The sequence below is a fragment of the Lipophrys pholis genome (genome assembly GCF_963383615.2).
Source record: "Lipophrys pholis genome assembly, chromosome: 4".
Classification (NCBI taxonomy): Eukaryota; Metazoa; Chordata; class Actinopteri; order Blenniiformes; family Blenniidae; genus Lipophrys; species Lipophrys pholis.
The window spans coordinates 1,968,796-1,983,353 of record NC_137637.1 but is presented as its reverse complement, the minus strand read 5'-3'; the positions used below and the strand labels follow the sequence as shown (position 1 = coordinate 1,983,353).

The 14,558-nt window shown below is 40.4% G+C and overlaps 1 protein-coding gene across 1 annotated transcript in view; it reads right to left on the bottom strand.

Moving 5' to 3' along the window:
• LOC308108379 (glutamate receptor-interacting protein 2-like) overlaps nt 1–14,558 on the bottom strand; it is a gene marked incomplete at both ends in the record, with an annotated part of 212,966 nt that overhangs the window by 48,456 nt on the left and 149,952 nt on the right. The window contains 5 exons of the mRNA XM_080461241.1: nt 2,798–2,873; nt 3,851–3,937; nt 6,502–6,647; nt 7,726–7,861; nt 10,190–10,267. Coding sequence (XP_080317367.1) covers nt 2,798–2,873; nt 3,851–3,937; nt 6,502–6,647; nt 7,726–7,861; nt 10,190–10,267 — 523 coding nt within the window. The remainder of the gene's footprint in view (nt 1–2,797; nt 2,874–3,850; nt 3,938–6,501; nt 6,648–7,725; nt 7,862–10,189; nt 10,268–14,558) is intronic.

Genomic DNA, 14,558 nt, shown 5'->3' with positions numbered 1-14,558 from the left:
CTCACACAATTTACTTTAAACTCACATTATTCACTCTAAACTTATGCGATGAACCCTAAACTCACGATTAAATCTAAACTCATGTGATTAACTCCAAACTCACACGATTAACACTAAAGTCAATCGATTAGTTCCAGTAAGTGAAAATAAAGTGTTGATTTTTTTAATTACACCCAAAAAATATTTGTCTTTCGAACTCAAATAATATATATATTTCTTTGCTCTAAATTCTGAACTAACTCGGATTATGGCCAGTTTCACACTAACAAATTGATTTATTTATAATTTCATGGATAAAATCCCATTTTAACTTTAGAAAATCATGAAAGAAAATCTAGTTGTAAGTCAGTGCCCTGGAAAGGGTTAAATGTTTACCACTCACAGCTTATATTTGATGGTAAGCATCAAATTTAATTTTCAGGTATTCTCTTAATAGATGATGTTAGTATAAGACGTTAAAGACTTCAGTGACCTGATCTCAGACCTAAAGTTTCTCTGTCGGTCTCTGACGATGCGTTAAAGAACTTCTTTTGAGGCTCCGCACACAAAAAGAAACGCACCACGCTTCTTGACACTTTGAGAGCCGGCCCTTTAATTCCCACTGGGTGATTCTAAAAATGTCGCCACTCCTGAGACTGTATGGTGCGGTGGATTAAGTTTTCTCCAATTGGCATATAAATGGGATATAAAGCGGCGTGAATATCTCATTCGCTTCCCCTGAACTGACCCAGATGGTTTTCTTCTAAATGGTGTTAGCCGAGCTGCGGGGCGAAATAACCCAATAGGAAGAATTTAATCTGTAATCTCAGTCCTGTCTGTGGAAGTGAGGAGGACCCATGGGGATAAATAGTTCCTCCTATATTATGTTGTTTCAATTTGCAAAGGTTTAAGACATTTAAATAAACCGTTCATCAATAAAGCTCTGGGTGATGTTATGATATATTTTAGTTGAGATTACATTCACGGTTCTTCTCCATCCACCCTGAGTATTTCTGCATGCGTTCACCACACAGACCGGTGTGGGAGGGATAAAAATAGCTTTTAAAGTCGAACATCAGATGAGTGACGCTGTGAGTGATCAGAGGAAAGAGGTTACACTTTCATTTTTCTGCGTCTTTAATCTACACGAGCTGAAGTAACGGCGCAGGAAGTTGCTGAGTCCAGCAGCTTCTTAAAAAATGGGTCACACAGAATTGTGGAATGCTCATACTGCCAACGTCACATATTAAAAATGTTTTTTATCATTTTAACAAAGACTCAAACTAGGGATGCACTTATATCGATACCAGTATTGGTATTGGGTCCCATAATGGTTTCAGTGTCGGTACATCCCTATCTTGAATACTTCTTTAGTTGTGGATATTTGAGTTAGTTAGTCTGCAGGCTGTGCGTAGATTAATATACACAAAACATACAAATTAGGATTACTATTTATAGTAATTGTCCTTAATTGATTTCTGCTTGAAAGACCGAAGTTTAACTACAATTATCGACCATCTCCTGTTGAGAAAAATTTACTGTAATTGACTTAAAACACTTGAAGCCGCATTATGAGTTTCATTTTCTGCAGGTTGCAATCAGCTGGAGGAATGAGTGATTAAACCGAACCTCCATCTCCGTGGATTTAAACCCACTTGTTGACAGGCGCCTGAAACATTTATCATCTTGCATTTTGCCTTGTCTGAATTACATCATTATATTGTCGAAAACCATGAAACCATTCTGCTTTTATCACACTGGTTTAATGACAAAATTCACTCATTTTAGAGCAAATAAAGTTGATATTTTGTGGCATTAATGAGAAAATAGTTTTCCTTGAATGGTTTGTAGTTTCGCTGCAGGGAGGCTTCTGAAGAACAAAAAGTTGAGCGAAAGCCTAAGAAATTTATCTTCATTTTTCTTTGCATGAGCAAAATGAAAAACCCAAATAAATAAAAATGAGTACATGCATCTCTTTATGGGATAATGTGTACAGTGGACATGCAGAGTGTTGAATCACCGGCGCGTTACATCAGTTAACGGTCTCAAAGCCGACGTTTGTATGAAGATGTCAGGGATTATTGCTGGAGCATGAGGCCTCAGTCAGACACACGATGACAACATTAAAGTGATCCGAGGTGATTCATGGCGCTGCGGCAGTGAGTAACACGCCGCTGTCACCACGCCGGTGACGGTCACAGGAAGTGACACCGTTATCCCTGGGCTTGATTCACATGGCGGCGCAGACGGCTCTGCTCTCGATGGGAGCTGGTGGAGCCGAACCTCTCATAGTTTATGGAAGTCGGCGTTTGCACAGATTCATTTTACTGAGACATGGAGAATTTACAAAACTATCCCAATTTTTGACTATTTGTGTACTTAGGTGTTGAATGTAAGTACAGTACATCTGCATGAATATTGCTGAGCTTTTTAACATTTAAGTACACAGTATGTGTGTAAAAAGATGTGATTTACTGATTTACTGGTGGGATTAAGGTGGGAGTTACCAAAGGGCCACATGAAAAATTTGCTTTAATATATATATATATATATATATATATATATATATATATATATATATATATATATATATAAAATAATAATTTTAATGCTCTGAAAAGGCTAAATCTTACACTGCTTGAAGAAGCATCTGAGCACGCATGAGTGGGCAGCCTCCTCGATTTAGACTCAAAATAGACCCACTTCAAATGTTTTGCTTGGTTTTCTGGTGAAGTACCTTCAGTGATTGTATATAGTGAGAATATTTGAGCTGATTAAACCAACCACCTCGTGTCCCTGACTGTGTACTCCCTCGTACCTGTCTGCAGGTCCTCCCGGCCTCACGTAGGTCACCACTAAAGGCCGGGACTTGTGCCAGTCTTCATGTATCCCACCTGGAAAGAAGAGCAAGGATGGCTTGTTTAGAAATCTTAAGACTTGCCTACATCTCTCCATTGTGTTGCATTGTCCTTATTGTATGTTTCATTTTTTTATTCTTATAATCCAGCCTGTAATTCATCATTTCATTTTTTTTTCTCATTTTGTTTTAACCTTGGGTGATCTGAAAGGCGCTCTTAAATAAAAACAACAATAACAATAACAACAACAACAACAATAATAATATAACTTTGTGTATTAATTTACATTTAAGCACCAAAAAACTAATATGAAACACAAATAAGCATCATGGAAAGCTACATTTCCTGATGTAGGGGGTTAAAATGAGCGACATAGGAATCATACGGGACAAATTCAGACTTTAATGACCATTAAAAACGAGGGCTGCACCAACAATACAATATTACAAAGAATACTTGTACTCGTATATAACCCGGCGAGTTTGATGTGACGTCATTGTCAGCGGCAGGTTCACAAGAGGCCACGAGCGATATTAATAAAGGAAAACTAATCGACCTGAAACATGAACGTGGCTCCTTTTCATTCAGTACAAGACAGAAGTAGTTCTTTTCAGTTGGTACTGCGTATTTTTATCCAGTTTCGTTTCACTGATCAGTGGCATCCACGACGTATTACCTCTCCTTCAACTACTATTGCAACAGACTCCTGAAGGCGTTCATCTCTGAACAATAACACACGTCAGTCAACGAGAAATGAAGCAAACATGTAGCAGCACAATGCTTCTGCCTTTAATCCATCTTTAATTAATGCATTTAAGTAACTTCTTTTGTTATGAAGACATCAGCAAAAACACAACTTAACTTCTCTTTCAAGGTCTATTTTAGATAAAACGGCTTTTCTTTTTTTCCGTAAGGCAGCTTACAGTCACACTGCAACACTGTCTTAATCTAGTGACACCGCTTCAGCATCTTTCCCATCAAAACAGTAACCGGCTGCTCGTACAGACGCTTACCTCTCATGACGAAACCAAAGCTGTTCCCCTCTTTGTGCAAACAGATGTCGATTGTCTTTGAAATAACCCCTGAGGTGCTGTCTGGTGCTGTGGAAGGAGACGGAAGAGAGAGGGAAGTGATTCAAGCTCAAACTGGTTAATCTTCAAACTTCTGTTGCTCAGTAATCGAGCACCATTAAAGTCTGAACTCCTTATTTGTATGTAATTTTAATGATCCACAGTTAATGCGTTTCTGGTGAAAACGCGTTTTGTTGCAGAAAAGTTTCACATTTACGCAACCAAGCTTTGAAGACGACGTCCATTTCCATGGAAAAGGCAGAAACAATAAAAACACAATGTAGTGAGCATGCCAGGCCACTAGTTAACGCTGTTGGTTGTTTTTGTAATGAAACCACACACACATGCAGCAAAGAACAATATGCTCTAAACATTAACTAGAGCTATACTCGGTAGAGCGCATGCCTTCGCCAAGGCCACATTTGTTTGTGGAACCGCGTTAGCATCGCTAGCATGACAGCCGTTAGCTCATATCGATGCTATCTAGCTTGCTCAGATAGCGACATCACTGCGTGAAACACTGAGCAGGAAACGTCTCCATGGCAACAGACGCTGATCTCCTTTGATCACCTCCATGAGGCGCCTCTCCCATCCGCTTTGTATGGGAATCGCAATTTTGGGGGGATTTATTCGGTAACGATTAGCCGTTAACGCCCTACAATCTAATGGATTGGTCCTTGAGGATGACAAATCATCCCTGAAGATTTCATGCAATTCGGGTAAGAATGTTTTGTGAAAAGTTGGTAAAGATACGTACATACAGAGCAATAAATAAATAAAAAAATAATAATAAATACACAAAAACATAACCTTCCCGCCCAACTTTTGTTGGCGAAGGTACCGATAGGAGGACACGACATTCTTGTGGACAAACAACCAAGTTGGATTGTTATTTCATCGTGACTCGTCTCTACCAATGCCTTGTAATGCGATATAATTCATCTCGTGTTTCTTTTGGTAACATTGTTTGGAACCATTGAACACCAAGGATCTAATGTTCAGTATGCGTTTCGCATAGGACAGTTTCATAAGTTACACTGACATGAAGAATGACAATGTGAAGAAGAAAAAGACTTTTCCCTAATTTTATAAGCTACGAGTAGACGTATATGTTTTGTTAAGTTCTACATTTTATCACAATTTCTGTTTTATGAACATTTATGTATGTTGCTAGTTTGATGGTGGATTAATAACCAAGTCCCAGGAGAACAAGGACTGGGAGCCATGACACTCTAGAGGTAAATATTGTTCTCATTGTCCATCTGCAGAACATCTATTCCCTATTTTTTGAATGCAATAAAAATGCATTAGCAGCTGCAGACAAGCACGTGTAAAACTATCCAATCACATTTCATTCAGCTCTAAAAGGAGCCGGACACAAATACTGCAAAGATAATAACATAAAAATGTGAGCACAGGTAGAGTCATTCCCCCTCGTGACTCCAGGTAAACAGAAGAAATGGAGCTCCTCTCACACGGCGCATAGCTGGACGCCGTCGCACTGCGTCTGACGATCCCGGGCTTTTCCTGCACAGCTCCGTGCACCAGAGCCCCCGCTGAGCACTGAATCGAATTAAGAAGCAGTTTTTCCAATACCTTCGGTGGTATACCCAACGCTTCAGTTCAACATATACAGTACATTCTGTAGAGCGGGAGAAAGTACGGCTGCAGTGGCATCGGTCAGTTTCAGTTTTGAGTGACACTTTTATTCAGCATAACTTTCATTTCTCTTCTGCTTCTATACAGAATATGTAAATAATGTGACGTTACATGTGGCAAATAACAAAAAAATCATAATAAAATCAGCCTTTGAACAAACTGTGCAGTCAAGCAGCTTTTTGAGCGAACAGGTTCACGTTTTCGCTCAGTGCTTATCTCTGCTGCTTTCCTGTTGCCTCAGGGCTCAGAGTTTAGAGCTTCTGTTGGTGTTGTGGAGTAAAACTGCTTTCAGGACTTAGTGTGACTCGTTGGGATAAACAGGGTTTTTACATGAAGGACAAATGTTTGTTTTAATGACCTGTACATTGTAAAACAGTGAATCCTGTGAGTATAAAGTGAGGATAGTAAACAGCAGTGAAACAATCAATAAAGTTAATTTGATTTTAAAAAGACAAAACACAAACTATTATTATGTATATCTGGAGTGTCAATGTCGTTTTAGTTCATAGGCTGCATCTTGAGTGGGCCGGACCGGTAAAATAGTGCCATTAAATTAAAATGTAAAACTTTTTCTTTCCTTAAGTGGAGAGTATACATAATGAAAATATCAATATTTTCACAAAATCAAACATTTACGACAGAAAATGACTATAATCTCAACATAAAGCAATTTTAATGAAACCTTCTGATGCGAAATAAAGTGACGTAAAAAACCCTGTGTTTTTACACCCCAACAGCATGGCTTTGGGGCTAATTTGACAGCAACGAGTGCATGTGTTTCATTATATTATACCAACAGCACCACCTTATGTCCTGGCATGGTAACTACATTATTTTCAGTGTAAAATGTGAAACTTTTCCATAGCGATGTGTTTTTACTTCAGTATCAAGTGTAAATAGCTCGAGAGAAAGCCTTTGGTGGGGATAACTCGTACCTGTCGGGGGCAGTTCGTACTCCACCTCCAGCAGAACTCTCTCCCCAACGTTCTTTAATAGGCTGATGATCTCCTCGTGCCGCAGTTTGGTCAGATTGATGCCGTTCACAGACTTGATGTAGTCGCCCACGTTGAGCTGGTCGCTTCTGCACAGAAAACACATTTGTAGCATCTGATTCAAACTTTCACTTCGTCCACTCCTGCAGGTTCTCGTGAGGTGGTAGAACAGGGGTTCTCAAAGTTTTGGACCAATTCTGGAACCCAACATTGGACTGAAGGGCGCCAAGGAAAAACAAAAAACTAAAAATTTACAAAAAAAAATCCCATTTGTAATCATTTTATCGACCAGGTTGCATCTCTATGATTTACATTTATCAGTCTGCAGTCTGTAATCTGCAATAAATGCATTTTGATTGATAAAGGAGGATACACCTGGAAAAACTTGAGAAAACCTTGAGAAAGGCCCATAAAGTCCAAAATGGGTTTTTCTGCCCTCTACAGTCAAATAAGGGCAGTGCAGTCCATTTCAGAATAAACATTAAAACTTATTGAGAACAGTCAGTCTCAGAGCCCGTCCACACCAGAACACTGTGTCACGCAAAAATGCACTGTGTTTGTCCGATCATCCACACGGTGCTGCGATTTAGGAGCTCTAAACTCCCAGAGGGTCCCAGAGGGTCCCAGAGGGTCCCAGAGGGTCCCAGAGGGTCCCAGAGGGGCGAAATTCTAAAACGCGGGCTCGGCTGTGAGGTCTGGACAGGCAAAGAATCACATCTGTGGGAAACGATGATGTCATCCCCCCCCCCCACCCACCGCACCAACCTAATAACCACAACAATGGTGGACTACATGCTCCAGATGGCGCTGCAGAAGCTACTGAGTGATAGGAGCAGCAGCATAGACCTATATAACTCAGAGTTTTAAAGGAGAACTCCTGAGCAGGAGTCTACTTCTATACTTCTATGTTCTGCATGTCTTCTTCTGCATTTCTGGTGTATTTGGTGAGTCACAGCGCCCCGAAAGGCCACACCTGTAATTACACCCTAGACTGAGCCTATAGATGTCGCTAAAGACCAGCAAACAGGGAGCCATCCATTCAAAGCGACAGTTGGATTAAAACTAACAACTGGAATTCATTACGGGCCAAAAGAAATGTTGCTATGGGCCAATGCCGCACTTTTGAGAACCAATGTGGTAGAAAAACTCCTCCTCTCCGGCACCCACCTGGCTGCCAGACCGCCGGGTCGCAGGTTCGATACCCGCGGCTTTCCGTCCTTGTCGGTTCCTCCGGAGATGGTGAGGCCGAGCGTGCTGCCTTCTTTCTTCACCAGCTCCACCATGGTGACCCCCCGCAGCGCTTCTAACCAGAAACATACACACACAAAAAGACAATACACACACGCAAAAAACAGGCGGGGACGCACAAACGTGTATGTACGGACACTCAAACACAGAAAAACAGCAGAGAAGTAAACAGTTAGATCCCGATTGTTATCGTCGTCTCCTGAGTACGTGCAGAGGAACTATTTAGTAGCAGAGCTTCAGAAAAGTTGTGTTTTCCCCCGTTTCCATGGAGATGGAGCATGAGGCTCCGACCACCGATGTCGCGTAAACGGTCATGTGCAGGTCATCTTATGAGTACAATATAAAGAAAGTGGAGGCTCATTAAAAGTTCAAGGGTTTTGGTTCAAAGGATTCTTCTATAGCGAAAAGCTAGTAAGATGGAATTAATGTATAAAATGTTTAAACACCCCGGAGCTCTGCTGACAGAGAGACGACTTTCTCATTTGTCAAAATTTGTATCATTATCATTGAAACACACACACACACACACACACACACACACACACACACACACACACACACACACACACACACACACACACACACACACACACACACACACACACACACACACACACACACACACACACACACACACACACACACAGGTGAGATGAGCTTTGGCGTGATAGATGGTAAGATTAGGTAAATCCTCCAGGCGACACCCGAGCGCTTCACACCACGGTGACTCTGGTAGGTAGTATATGCACACACACACACACACACACACACACACACACACATTCATTAGTTGTCGTGTTCACATTTGCATAAGAGCGAAGCCTTAACGAACGCGGTTTGATACAGAGAACATTTCCGGAGCAGAATCCATCACTGAACGAGTTTCTTTCCCTGCAGAGACGGAGAACCGAATATGTTGGGGTTCATAAAGTTTTATCTACTTCTTCATTTTGTTGCCCAGGGAACGACGTTATGGAGTTTTATCGTACAGAGACAGAAACTCATAATGTGTTTTTATTACGTAATGAGAGAACAGGGGAAAGTTATATAGCATTTAATGGAAATCTGGAAAATAAAGGAAATAATACATAAAAAAGATTCATGCTTTTACAGCTGCTACTCAGATCATATGAAAAAGAAAACACAGAAGTTGGAAATCTAGGGATGCACCGATACCACCTTTTTTTAAAAAGTGAGAGTACTAACTTTTAGTTACTTGCCGATATCGAATACTGTACAAGTATTTATTAAATGATAAATCTAACTCTGCCGGCCCAAATATAATGTATATGATTAACTTGCTGGTGATGTAAGAACTATCTTTCGCCTCCTCTTGATATTTTGTCAGAACATAATTTACAGTCTGTCTGACTTCTGTCATTCTCATTCATTTTAAAGAATCTCCGCCCCGTCGACATCGCTCATGCTGTTTTGCAGCGACATTGTTGACGCAGGACGCAATATGATACTCGCCAGGTTGTATCAGGGATCTTTTTCGGGGTACTCAGTGCAGTATCGGACTGGATACTGGTGTCCCGCCACCGATCTGATGCCAATTAACTTATTTAACTTAATGTTTCCATGTTTTATCCTTCATTTTTTTTAAATTTCTTGTTTTTTTCTTTATTGGTTTTTCTTTCCTTTTTTTCTTTTTGTACTTTTATCTATTATATCTCTTTTTGACTAATTCCAGCTATTCTGGTTGTTTTAATTTTTATTTATTTATTCATTTATCTATTTCATTCTTTTTTAAACCTGATTGAGCCGTTTTCATCCTGGAGATTAGACTGTTTTATAAAATCATTGTGGAATGCTAATTTTAATATATGTTTTTAAATGTATGAGTTTATATCCTAAAAGCAGATATGGATGCAGATCCAGAGCCGCTGAAATAGACTGAAGGTTGTGTGGAAGAGTTTGTAACGGCCTGTGCAGTCATCAGGTCACCCTGCCTCACGTGTGAAAGAAGTACAACAGCGGTTACAGAATCTCCAGAGAAAACAAGCAGCGCTTTTTTTGGTTTTGTTTTGTTTTTTGTTTTCATCCATTTACTGGATGTGTCAAACAAATTCAGTACATCACTGATGTCAATGGCAAGCTCAGCTTAGGGCGTTGGTCTGGGACGAGTGACGCAGACTCTGGTTGACACAGTTTACAGCAACACACACTTTTGTACGTTCAAACTTTGGAGTTCCACTTTGTACTTACGTCCGTTATCCTGGACAAGTTTGCACAGTTTGGATGCAATGTGTAATCTGCTGCTCTGATTTAAACATTACGTTTCCCTGACGGCTGAGCGACAACAGGCAAAGTACTTTGGGCAGTTTAATTTTCTCCATAACAATTTGTTTTGCAGAAACATTTGTAAGCGGTTCGTCCATACCTGGTATACTGTGTCTTCTCGAGGCCATGGTGTGCTCTGGTCCAGAGATATCTTTAGTTTTCCCATATGGCCCATCATCTAGGGAGAGGAGAGACAGAAGAGACATTATTTGATGTGATTTGAAGACTTAAAAAGCTTCGATGTGTGTCAGAGTACAGCTCTGTACAGCAAAACATGGACATTTAAAAATGTATTGTGTTGTCAGCTATATCTATTGGGAAAAAAACATAGAAACACGTCTGTTCTCAATAAGAAATTGTAATATTTGAAATGACTGCAAAACAGTTTCAAATATTTGAGCTCAGTTGTAAGAAATGTGTTACATTTGTGTCTTATATTCTCATATTAGTCATGATTTATGTAACAGATGTGAGCGTTTCTCAGTGAAAACAGTCACATCTAACCTTCAACCAAGTAATCAAGCCCGAAACATTAAAATGAAGCCAAACGCAGACAGAAAATCCCACCATCATCAACATACAACAGCAACAATCAGAACAAAGTTTCCTCTGTGGTGTCATGACTCCCAGTCCGTATTCTCCTGGACGTGGTACTTTTATGTTGACAGTCAGCTTAATAACAATCCAACTTGGTAGTCTGTCCACTAGAATGTCCGTGTTCTCCCATTGTTAATGTTTAGAGCTCATTGTTCTCTGTGTTCATGTGTTCAAAAACAAACAACAGCACTGCCAATTCCATGGGAACAAACATGGAAACACAAAAACAATGTGTTTTCTCCTGAAATAAACGGGACCTGAAACCGAATATGACTGAATGATTTACATTTACAGAACATTTCTGACTTCCCATTGAGTGACTGACAAAATAAAACACAGCACTATTACCATGACTGCAATATTAAACACGAGCAGTTCATAAAGGCATACGTTAATGACTCCGGACGTTAAAATGTCAACACAAACGCATATGTCCGAGGTCGGATGTTACAACAGCACATCTATTCTTTCTTCAAGATGTATTCAAAGACAGAGACAGTCGGCCTTCCTGCCTTGAAACGTCTCCAAAGTATTTTGGAAATCCCTTTCTGGACGTCTTTCCCTCCTGGCAAGTGTAAAATTAGTAAGAATTGCACAAAATGCTACGAAAAGAGTTGAAAACATCCCTCAGACATAATCTACTTAGCAATTGCAGTGCAATTGCATCCACTCTGCATATATACACCCCTGTAAGTAGATTACACGTGACACAGAGGGGAGATTTTCCAGGTATCTACACAGTGTGTCACTGTAACTGTTCATCAGGTCGATGAGCTGGTGAAAAGAATCCTGTCTGGTCAGTCAGTGAAACAAGAGACCATCATAGTTATATGTGACACGAGGGAGAACAGATGTCCAGTTTATATTTGCCTTTCAGAAATTTGTGTCAGGCCTTAAATAATTAAAATGCTGCTATTTCACGTCTGCTCAGAATGACACAGGTATCCAAAGCGACGCCTATAAAATGCAAAGGCTAAATGCACAGAATGGACATTTTAAATCGCTGATGTTAAATCCAAGTTTAACCCCCCAAAAAACAGACAAGAGCGGAAACATCTCCAAAATTAAGACCTGAAACAATTTCAATTGTTTTTTTTTCAGACAATAATTAGCTCCTGATTTGATATCCAAGTTTATACATAACTGGGGTCAATCAGAAAATGGTAAAATCCCAGCTGCTGTTGAACAAAAGGGAGGGTGGAACATCCAACCAAGTGTTCCATTGTCTCCCATTACTTGTGAAAAGGATCATTTTTTTGTTTTTTTGGGAAATTGGGATGAAGCCTCGGACTGTCCACGTGTCGTTCCCCAACCATTCGTTCAGTTTCTAAACCAGCTTGACACAAATGAGGGAAAAGGAGCCAATCCCAGCTAATACTGGTACAAAAGTACACTTCAGAAAATTCACCAGTCCATCATAGGAAGACACACGAATGCTCACACACACACCTCTTCACCAATAAACTTGAATTACATGTTATGACGCTGTGGGAGGGAGCCAGAATACATGAAATAAACCTGCATCCCGAAGTGCAGGATCAAACAGGGATTTTTTTCCCCCTATGCGATAACAGAGCTGAGCACAACAACATCATGTGCAACTGTTTCACTATCATCTCCTATATTATAAAATAAAACAGATAAAGTGTCTTTGCTTGAAGGCGGCAATCACCCTGCTCACCGCTTTCCTGTCCTTTCACACATTTTGGTGAAAGATAGTGAAGGTTTTGGACTTATCGTTGTTGAAAATGACTTGAAACCAAGCTTAGAAAATGCAAATCAGTGACAGAGCTGTTGAAGCTCAGAGGCAATTTAATTGGATCCAACAGTTTCTTCCTCTCGGGCATGAAAACACAGCAGCTCTTCACCTGTAGGCGGTGCCAGTGAGCAGGGAACAGGACCAGCTTCAGGTATTTTGACATGTGAGCCACCGGCTAACAAACGTGTGCCTGCAATTGTTTCTTTTATTTACTTTTGTTTATATGTCTGCAGGCTGGATTCTGTTTTGGAACCATCGTCCAAGAATGTCTGTTTGCATATTTCACAGAGGGACAGGGGAATATCCAAAACACAGACTAAAAGAAAAACAAGACCAGAAAGTAACAATGACTTGAGTCGGTATCTTTATGGTTTGCAGATGATGAATTCAGAAATATAATAATGTTTGCAAATGACATTTTCCTTTGCCTCCAGCAAACAGTTTGCAGAGGTCAGTTCAGCACGTCCACGTCTCAGGTCCTGTTAACATGACAAGGTTTCTAGTGGAAATGCATTGTTTATGTGCTTTCATTTCAGAAAATGTTCACGTCTACATGGCAACGGCAGAAACATTTTAAACTACACCATTTTCATCGAGTTGGTGCTGTTGTTTATTTCTGTAATGAAACCACACACATGCAGCAGAGAAAAGACCTTAAAGAGATAAAAGCAGTCGCCGACATAAAACCTGGCTAAGAACATACAATAAAAGAGCTACTATATTAAACAGAGCAAAGAAATAAAATGATTAAATAGAATGAATAAGATAACCAAAATCCACCGTTGAGAGAAGAAAACCCCCAAGATGCAACAAAAGTTTAGCTTTTCACATTGTCGTGTGACGGGACTCTCAGCCATGGTTCTGAAATGCAAAAAGATGGTCTGCTTAGCTTCAGGTACGGCGAGACTTCATGAGCGATAGGAGGAAGGATCAGGTATTGGTTGTAGGTCCATGCAAGTAGCTGCAGGAAGTCAGTCACTCCACCTCAACCTGCGCTGTAGGCCAAAGCTCTGTGTTTACTCGCCAGTCTACATTCCCATCTTCACCGATGAACATGAACACTGGGTTTTGTCCAACAGCTTGAGATCCTGGACAGACGCAACAGAAATGACTTTTCCCGCAGGAATCACGTTTTGTGACTGAATGAGGAGTTTGATCATCCAGCAGAGACTCGGTTAAGTTGCTTCACCTCTACATTGAGAGGAGCCATCACAGTTGGTTGCAAGTCACTTCCTGTTGAGACGCCTACTGAGCACAACAACCTGGGAGGAGAACCAGAGGTCGACCCAGGACCTGCTGGAGAGATTTTAGATCACTGAACTGAAGGATTTTGCAATGGTTTGGAGATATCTGAGTTTCTTTGTTGTCCTTATTGCTGCCGAAGCCTCATATTGACTGAAAGGGATGAACAGACTCATTGTTCACGTCTGAAGAACCTACATTTTTGGTGAAGAATCACTTTCAGCCATCGTTTTAGTTTTATTGTCGCGTTTGTTGACATTAATCTATTTATTTTAAGGCCTCATCAAAGATGAATGAAGGATATGGAGTATTTTGCTAAGCCACAGTCTTTAACTCAGTCTGACAGCCGCTGTGACGACGGAGCCGAGGCTTGTTGTTGTTTTTGTGGCTCTGATGGGAGATGATGTGTCCTACTTTACAACCTCTGCTCCCTCAGAAGGGTGGAAGAACTTTAACAATTCATAAACCTCGCTTCATCTTATCCCAGAACTCCAGAAGTCTCATTAAGTTGCATTATAATCAATGACAATTCCACCGCAACTTAAACATCGAGGTCTTTGGTGAAACTTGTAAATATGCACCTTTAATGCTTTTTGGCACCTGGAACAGTATTTTAAACCAGCTTCCTACGATCGACAGGGAAAGGATTTGTGGAAAACGTCCTGCAAAAGCTATTATCCTCGAAGTTGCACAAGTCTTAAATTACATTCACACTGAGTTCCTCGAGTCAGCCTTCAAGTATCAATTTCTCTTTAGTAAAGACATGGCAGTAGTTAGTTTTATTAGTGGTGCACTGCAGCACCCCAAAACTAATTACTTGGTACTGACACTAAGCTTAACTAGTTGTTTATTTTCCGGCACTTTGAAAAAC